Source organism: Topomyia yanbarensis, chromosome 3 (genome assembly GCF_030247195.1).
Source record: "Topomyia yanbarensis strain Yona2022 chromosome 3, ASM3024719v1, whole genome shotgun sequence".
NCBI classification, from domain to species: Eukaryota; Metazoa; Arthropoda; class Insecta; order Diptera; family Culicidae; genus Topomyia; species Topomyia yanbarensis.
In genome coordinates, this window is record NC_080672.1 from 303992260 (window position 1) to 304002315 (window position 10056).

A 10056-nucleotide genomic window follows, 5' to 3' on the forward strand; every position below is an offset into this window, starting at 1 on the left:
GGACTGTTCTGTTTTAGGGTGGAATGACAAACAAAGAGGCATTTGCAACTTGTTAGACCGTTTGTGCAAGTTAGCAAAGTTTCTGATTAGTTTCACAACTGTTATTGATGTTTGCATACTTAACACTATTGGCCAGCTCTATAGTTACATAGTTGCACAATCAGTTTAAAAACCCGTGGAAATTCTTTTCAAATATATCCAACAATAAAAAATATTGTGTAGCAGTTGTGCAATATTTAAAACTTTCAACAAGTTGCAATTGCTACTTGGGTAACCTTTCTATATGAGAAAGGCAAAAATGTGCCAAAATCCAAAAAAGTGAATCGTCGTCAATTTTTTTCCGAGTTTGCATCAAATCTCGACGTTTCATGCACCTTGAACACATTTAGCATCAAAAATAAAAATTCTATTTTTAATTTTTCCTATAGTTTATATGAGAAATTTCTGTGTGGTCGCACTCTGAAACCCGTAATTCCGGAACCAGAATTCCGATCGATCCAAAATTCAACAGCAGCCGATGGGAAGGTTGCACCTTTCATTTGAGACTAAGTTTGGGCAAATCGGTCCAGCCATCTCTTAGAAAAATGAGTGACATTATTTGACACATACGCACATACATACACACACACATACATACACACATACAGACTTTTTCCGATCTCGACGAACTGAGTCGAATGGGATATGACACTCGGCCCTCCGGGCCGGGATTAGGTTAACGTTTTTCAGAGTGATTGCATAACCTTTCTATATGAGAAAGGCAAAAATAGACACTTTACGAAGCTTTGTAAAATTTATGTAAAGTAAAATTTCGGTTTTTTGTAGTATTTGTACCCAAAAACCGAACAATATACTCAAAAAGTATAACAAATCTGTATTTTATAAGTTTGGAGGAAAAATCATTTCAAATTAAAATGATTCGGTAGACTATTCCGGTTTAATAAGCGTTCTACGAAAAATGCTTAGAGTGACCAAAGTCACCCCGGTTTACGGTACGATGACAATTAGTGTGATTTTTCTCACTAGAATTATGAGGTCAAACAATCGTGTTGTCATTCGATTGTGTTTTATTCAACTAAACACTCGTATTGGCTAAATGGCGTTCGGCCGAATTGTATTCTGACAATCGGCATTCGGTCGATCGATATTCGGCCAAATGGCATTCGGCCAATTGACCCGTTCGGTCATTTGACGTTCGGGCAAATGACCTCTTCGGCCAATTAACCTCTTCGGCCAAGTAGCCTTCGGCCAAATAACATTCGGCCAACCAGCATTCGGCAAATTGACCGGACACCCGTGGTGGCTAGCGGGTTTCATACATCCTTGACCTGACGGACGAAGCTTTGTTGCCTTGAATACAGGTAACTTAGATCCAAGGCCATCATTGAAATGACAAGTTCTGCGTTTGAGATGCATTTCCCCCCAGTTGCGAGACGAATACCTGTAATTATTGCTTGTGACTTTGTGTGTGTGTGAATCTAATTGTGAGTCCTGTGGTGGTGTGTGCGTGGAAGGTGTCTGTTTTAGCGTTCGAGTCCAGGGGTGCATATCTGTCTGGGTTGGCGTGGGTGTTTACTAATTGCGTAATAGGGTGATCGCGAAGGGCTCGAGCGTTTAAATGATAGGGTGTATTTAATTTTAATTTCGCGTGCATAAATTCGACTTTATAATCGTGAATCTGATAATTAATTTTTAGTGTATACCAGGAACGTGTTGTCTAGGGAATTTTTTATTGGTCCAACTGAATGCATGAGTCTAGGCTGATCGAGAGTAGAGACTACCGGACGTGACCGATTCATGATCGCGCGAGCGGTGGGTTAATGCTTGAGACAGCGGTTGTAAAATTATAGGTGCTGAAACGTTCACTTAAATACCGAGGTGTTTTAATGTTGGCGAAAATGCGGGCGTAAGTATGTGTGGAGGATTGAATTGTATGTTCGCGTTTGTTACCAGGTTTGTGTTATCGTGAAGGCTAGGGGCGTTTGTACGTTTTGGTTGAGAGAGATTGTAAGTGAATATGAAAGAATATGCAATTGATTGTGTTAGTGAGTGTTAATATGAATCTAACTTAAGATATAGTAATAAAAGGAAAAATAACATGCCGAATTAAAAGAAAAAAAATTAAATTAGATTAAGTAGAAGCATATAAATTGACTACATTTTTTTGGTAAACATACGTAGTGGAAAAGTAACCTAATAGAAGTGAAACGAAAATAGACTAATGAAGTAGAAGAAAAGAACGGGAGGGATGGATTTAAAGTTGCTTATATTTGGAAACATAGCCATAGGTTCGCTAGGCAGATTTTGAACATTTGAATTAATATGGTCCCAATACTTTGGATAGCTCACTTGCATTAAATACATTGTGGAATTGAATGATGTTTACTTTAGATTTGGGTTTGAATTGGTATGAACCCAATACTTTGGCTAATTCATTTAAGTTTTAAAACATTGTGCAAATTGAATATTTAATTTCGACTATGTGTAATGAATCAACAACCATATGATACTGCATCGGTCTGAATCTAGTTGAATTGACAGCAAAATAATTCAATCTGCCAGTCGTCAGGGTATCCCTTAGCTTCTATCCATCACCTGAAGCACGCGCCGTGTTGCTACTAGAGATTCTAGTGACCACCAGAATCCAAGGTCTCCAAGCTATAAATCTCTAAGCATAAAAAATTGTAGTCTGGAGTCCACCGCCAAGCCCACGGTAGACAATACACATTGAACTAAATTTGCCGAAAATTTCAATAAAAAAATACCCAATGTGAGCAAACTTAGAGCAATTTGAAAGTGAGGCGATTTGATTCTGTACACCCTTTAAGCAAAAATCATTTGTTCAGGTTGCTTCGATTCTGCGTATGTGTATAAATTCAAAATCAAAACTGTGAAACGCCATCTGAATTTCGTAAAATTGCTGGAAGGTTTTCAAAATATACATAGCATTATGGCACAGATGTTTAGGTTATTGATTAGAACTTAATCCCCTAATTGTATTGTTTAAGGTAACAAAATTCTATCCATCAACCTAGCTTTTCTCACTGGTAACAATCTAATAGTTCTTATCGAATGTGATACCGGTGACAATGTCGTTATCGAACGTTTTCGTTGATAGCACAGCCTGATATATAAGCACATTATTCAATACTCCAATTCAGTATGTATGCATCTTTAATTAAATAGTGGTACAAGCGATGAATATTCTTTTTCTGCTATGCTTGCTATCGGCTAGCATCGTACTTGGGAACCCGTTAGGGAAGCTCAGTCAGTTGCATCCTTACGACGATGATACTAACCTTAAAATAATGAACGGTGAGAAGGAGATGATGGATGAAGAATTACTGCCACCACCTGAAGACAGCGAGGAAATTCGTCCACCATCGGAAGACTCGAACGAATTACATCCTCTGCCACCACCAGTTGGCTCCGACGAAGAGCAACCGCCTCGACCAGATCAACATCCACATCCACCAGACAGTTCCAACGAAGAACGCCCGCCGATAGGAGCAGGAGGAGGAGGAAATGAACGGCCACCACCAGGAGATATTCGACCACCTACCGGGGGCCACCAACCACCTCACAACGACGAACGTCCTCCGCCAGGAGGAGGAAATGAACGACCACCACCAGGAGGTAGTCGTCCACCTCCAGGAGAGAACCGACCACCTCCAGGAGATAATCACCCACCTCCGAACGATCAACGTCCGCCGTCCGGAGGCATCCGCCCTCCACAAGGCGAGGATCGACCGCCGCAAGTAGAAGTTGGACACAGACCTCCACAGGGGCATTGGGGGCAGCGACCCCCACAAGGAGGAAGTGGACTGCGTCCACCGCATGGAAGCCAGCGACCACCTAGCGGAGGTAACAAACCGCGACCACCCTCGGGAGATAGTGGCCAAGGACTACCACCGGGAGAAGTTGATAAGCCATGTAGCAATGTATGGGACTCCCAAATTGTGAATGTTAGTGTAAATATCCATCTTTAGAAGGAAACATTCATTCGAGTGATGTTAACTGGTTGGTGTTATGTCAGATCGGATTATGTGGCAAAATTTCAAAAAGTGAGATAATGATAGTACTGGATCAAGTATTTCTTTAGCTATAATTCACTTTCGTCAGATTTGGAAAACGTTATCAATAGCACGAATTACGGCATAATTAAATTTCGAATGATACAGTAAGCGTACAGCGATACAAACTTTAAACTTGTTTTTTTTTTCTCAAAGTCAATAAAATGTTACTTAATCCTGACCTAACATCGACCAACTGTGGTGGTGAAGTACCCACTAGTTTTCGCATCAAACCATTTTCATTAGCTTAGCCTAAAGCAACTCTTGTTAGAAAGAGCTCTCCGATAAACAATAAACATGGATGTATATTGGTATATATACAGAAAAAGCTTTCAAGAGTATTGTTGTAAATAGAGGTGAATGTATTCACATAGGAACTGTTCATGTGGATCGATTACATACTGGAAGGGTTTATCGTGCTCCAACCTGTAACAAGCAGAACCCCATTTTGGAGCCATCTGGTGGTGTGGTGGGCTGCAAATGAAAGATGGCAAATAACGCGTTCGCTGTGCATATTTTTCTGGTACATTAACAATATGAGAGCCGAGCAGCTCGTTTATGGTATGCTATACTGGTTAGTTGTCGGTTTGAGGCAATAATAATGATAAGCACATAGAACCGGGACGTTCGTGCGCCAAGCTTTCCCTTTTCATAAGGCAGTTTCTGGGTGTTTTTTTGCGTTGCTACCAAGATATTTTCCCAGTATTTATAGGAAAAAGTGCTGAGCAAGTACGGCAAGATGGAACGAGACAGAGTGAATGTGTAAATTATGGAAATATTTCAGGACTCAGAAATAATATGTATGCACGATGTACTACATACTGTTCCTTCCTCTTTGTCAGGATGGAAGAGATGGAATGATGGTAGTTCGGTTGGTGTGGTCTTGTCTCGATGGCGTATTGATTGGTAAATTTATTGGTTGCGCTAGTGGAATGTTGCTCAACCAACATATCGAATCATACCGGAAAATTTGAAATTGACTGGAATATTTGAATTCAGACCGATTCATATTTTATTACACTTATTGTTAGCCTCTTTTCTCATTAAGTATAAATGTTCCCTGGTCAGAAATAATATTATTAACATGAAACAGTACCTCATTGGCTGGAGATCCGTTTTACGGAGGTTCAAATGTGATGTAAGAACCAATTATAATCATTCAAGTAAACAACGCTTCATCACAATTTTTTTCTTTTCAAAAATATGATGTGAAAACATTCCGGGTAAAGTATCGAACCAAAAGCTCGAGTGTCGTACTCAGTTCATCGAAATCCAAAAATTTCTATATGTGTATGTAAGTTTTGTAATGTTATTCACATTTCTCAGAGTTGGTTGGGTCGATTTCAACAATGTTAGGTTACACAATGAAAGGTGTAACGTCGTTATACGCTGTTATCATTTAGATCGGAGCTCTGGTTCCGGAGTTACGGGTTAAGGAGTACGGTTGCACAGTAAATTGCCATATCAACTGGAACCACCATGATATTAAGATGATGCAAAATGAGTTCCCAGCACTTCATTGGACATTAGAAACCCCAAGTGTTCATATGTCTCAGCCGGAGAAAGAATCCTGTGTTGGATTAATAAAATTCTCTGACATTGTGGGCCGTATTTTCAAAGTTTTATATATTTCGGACCCTCTTAAAAGCATACTGATAATCTTTCTCCCCGCAGTAACAACATGTTTGATGCAGTTGACTGCTGTTCTTTCAATCGAACCTTCTCTCTACACCAAACGTTCAAGTTGTCGCTTGTCAAATTAGAATTTAAGCCCTTTGTATCGCTTCCACCTACATTCGTCCTAGAGCATCAGTTGGTCACCAACGGCTTTGCTATATTGCGGATCTCTTGTTCGCACCGAAGCTAATTTAGGAGATTTTTACTCCCACGGTGCAGCATGGGGTTGTCTTCATTATGATAATTAATCTATCTCACTCCACGAGCTTTGTGATAAAAAATAGAACCATTTTGAACAGGATGAAATGACAGGGATACCTACTCCCACAGCGCACCCATCCGCCCTCTGCTCGACATCGCTACAATTAGATTGCATGTGGAAGGTAGTCTCTGATCCTTACGTTAGCGACTATCTGCCAATCGTAATTACTATTGCCAATGGTTTAGAGTTACCGAATACAATCAGTGTTTTCATGAACTCACATGAAATATTAATCGGAAGAGTTACGCGTCCGCAATCTCCAACAAAATCGAGTCCACGCGAAAGCTTCTTCCGGAGGAAGAGTACAGATTGTTGGCTGGCTTGATTTTCGACACCGTGATTCAAGTTCAGACTAAACGTAAACTAGAGTTCTCGCGGACGTCTCCCAACTCGTCGTGGGACAACGAGTGCTCAGACGTGTTCGCGGAGCGGAGAAACGCGAATGAAAAGTTTGATGAAAGCCAAGTAACATAATTACTGGCGCCGGTTCATTGACGGATTAACTAGAGAAACAGCGATGAGCAATCTTTGGGGCATGGTCCGGCGAATCCGCAACCGAAATAGTGCTAACAAGAGCGTGAAAAGTCAATTTGCTAGATATTCGATTTCATCAAGAGGTTGTCTGGATTCTGCTCTGGCACAGGGGATCTATCGCGCCGCATTTACTCACGATACCGAACGAAACACCTTTTTCGATGATGGAGTTCTCACTTGCTCTCTTATTATGTAAAAATAAAGCCTCAGGGCCAGACAGAATCAAATTCAATTTTTTACATTTTTTAGAAAAGAAATGTATTGAATTCGGTTAAACTTTCAAGATGCTTTTCCGAGGCCCGGAGGGCCCAGTCTTATATACCAATCGACTCAGCTCGACGATTTTGGACAATGTATGCGTGTGTCTGTGTGTGTATGTAACAGAGAAACTCTCATTCGTGTTTCTCAGCAATGGCTGAACCGATTTTATCCAAACCAATTTTAAATGAAAGGCCTATCACCCAGACAGAACGCTATTGACTAACTAAACATTTTATATATTTTTAGAAAGCTTATATGAATACCTTTCGAAAGAACTACAGATTGTTGAAATCGGATTATTATCAAAAGAGATGTTTAACATTAAATGCGGATGAAAGATTTTTATCATTTCCCATGGCCAGAAATAAGACCAAATACAGTATCGTCGGAGAATTTAAAGCATACAATAAGCCCTTTTGTGGTTTTATGATTTTACTAATGTTTCCCGCTATGAGTGAGATATTTTCATAAATTTTCTTGGAAGTGATTGTATTGAAATAGTGCCTTCAGCAAATTTGTAGCTCTTTCCTTTGAAAATAACTTTATTGAAGACATCAAATACATATTTCGAATACTTTAAAAGTTATAGCTTGTTGTTTATGGATAACTGGTTTGAAGTTAAAAATTTATTGGTGCGGACTGATTTAATTCAATATTACAATGATAATTATCTGTTCAGTACATTGATAACCTATTATTTGAAACATCATGAGGACCTTTGAAAAATGGTGGGAATGCGATCCTGATCTGTAACTGATCTATTGGTCTTGATCTCACACTTGTCTGATAACATCAATATCAAATACTTGCCTAAAAACATTCCAATAAAAACTCATTTCAGAGTTCTGAAATCAATCATAATCATAATCATAATTTCCTATCATATTGAGTTCAGTTTGGAAGGGGCGTACTGTTATTTAGCTTAGGCTCTTTTTTAATAGGAAGCGAAACTGGAAAAACTGGAATTTGCTTTAATATCTATGTAACTTAGAACGGCTTACCGAAAAATTGCATAACTTCCAACATTTGCTGAAAATGTTTTTAATTTGGGAATGCGTCGAGTTGAGACGAAAACGTTATAGAATTAATAACGAGAAAACCACCTTCCAAAAGTAGGGGAATTTATGAAAGATGGCGTTTTCCGTTCCGCCAATTTCGCAGGTTTAGTATCTTCGATGAATTTTACAAACGTTAAACAGCACATCATTTGATAAAATAATTTTGGCTACTCCAAGAAGTATTTATGGCGAATTTACTATTCAAACAAATTTAGTTCCAGACTGAATGTCTTCAGCAAAATTTTGGAGAGTGCTATTACAAACCACTTTGTTGAAGACATGAAGGTTCCATGTGTTCAAGGTATTAACATATTTTAGGCTAATTCTGTTTAATTTTAAATCAAATTATTATGATTTTACTGTTTATGATAAATCTCTTCAATTGTTTATAAACGATAAAAGTTACATTTTATCCAAAACTTGAGTTTGTGAAGCTCACAATAGAAAATTATTTTAGAAAAAAGCTAGATTAAGGAAGACTTCGTAAATATCATTTTATAACTTGATATATGGAGTATATACGTAGTACTCATGCCTACAATAAATTTGTTGTAAATGAAAGTCTCAACGAATTCGCTAAAGACAGGAACTCTGTTACAATTTTTTGAAAAACTGATTCTCCATAATTTTAAAACTTCAAAGATGGCGGTTTCGTAATTATGCCATTTGGACAGTAAGTTAGCTTTTCACCAAATTCCCACCAAACCGAATTTCTGACTACGCCGCTGACTCCAAGTAAGTATAAACAAAGTCGTTCTACACTCGTCTACAAGAAACTTCTTCAAATTCTGCCTATCTGTTATAACGGGGGTGGGTCATTTCGCCGAAGGTAATTTCGCCGAATGCCGTTTCGCCGAAGGTCATTTTGCTGAAAGTCATTTCGCCGAATGGGTCACTTCGCCGAATGGGTCATTTCCTCGAATTAGCCATGTCGTATCAAAAGTAATTTCAATGGAAATAATATTAAGGGTATGTCACAGAGGAATGAACACGCTCAGAAGAATGAACGACTCCGCAAAATTAACAATTTTAATACCTAAGCAATTCAGGATTATATTACTGCTATTGTAGCAAATTTATTCAATTGAATAATCATTCCCGAAATTAAATATAAAGTTCTATTTACGATGTTTACTACAATCAGATGGAGTCCAACGTGGTTGTAAAACTTTTTGCCAAAACATTCTCTAGAAAATATAATGTCAAAGAAATTTCCCTAGAAATTATAATTACCACACAAAACTATTCTACTAACAATTTCAATATCCGGAAATAATTCTTCAGAATGTACCTTTCACCAGAAAATTAACCCCGAACTATATTGCCCTTGATTAATATTTTAAAATTAAATCACATTTATAAAAAGCATAGATAATTAAAGAAAATTAAAATAAAAAAGTCAGTTTGGCTTTACCATTTTTCGGTTATTACACTGCCCTTGCATGTGCATGTCGCATGCGGCGAAGCCAGTGTGATGCGGCCCAGCCGCATAACCGAGGACAAGGATCCGAAGCGGCGCAAAGCCGCTGAGGATCCGCAGGACGAGGTGGCCGCCGACCCGCCGTCGGAAGCGGCGGCCTCTCGCAAGCAAACCTGTGATCCACTCGTTTGCCCGGGTTACTCAAACATAGGGTTTTTTTTTTTAAATTTTAGTCCGACGGAGCGGAGCGATGTCGAACAGCACTTGACTTGAAGCGATGTGGCGTAGCCACATTAGGCGTCGCTGTTATTTATTTATTCCATTACAGCGGCAAATATGCAACGAAAAAGCTGTCGTAAATATTCCAAACAAGAATATTTTTAACTTTTTGCAAACTAGGTAATTCATTACGCCTACGCCACATCGCTTTTATTCGTGTGCTGTCCGACATCACTCCGCTCCGTCGGACTTGAACTAATTGAAACCACTAAGTTTGAGCAAACCGGGCGACGAGTGAATCAATGCTTTGCGGGTCAGCGGCCACCTCGTTACAACATTTTATCAAATTGTGAATAAAATAACATAAACAACATACAACATAACACTTAGTGATACCATAGTTACCACATTTGCATTTCGGCTATCTATTTATGTTGTTTGGTATACAGTTACCAGCGAACTGGTTGGACCACTACATCACGCCACTACTAACAAATTCGATTTTTTATTTGGGACGATCGATAGTTGTCAAAAACTAACCAAGGAAGATGG

The 10056-nt window shown here is 38.9% G+C and overlaps 1 protein-coding gene across 1 annotated transcript; it reads left to right on the plus strand.

Moving 5' to 3' along the window:
* Positions 1–3197: 3197 nt before the first annotated feature.
* Positions 3198–3989, plus strand: LOC131688027 (proline-rich proteoglycan 2-like). The gene has a single exon (XM_058972153.1). It carries the CDS (start codon positions 3198–3200, stop codon positions 3987–3989), a length of 792 nt encoding a protein of 263 aa, XP_058828136.1.
* Positions 3990–10056: the final 6067 nt, after the last annotated feature.

What these genes read in the sequence shown, in the direction of transcription:
- LOC131688027 (XM_058972153.1), top strand. Translation starts at nt 3,198, where the DNA reads ATGAATATTCTTTTTCTGCTATGCTTGCTATCGGCTAGCATCGTACTT.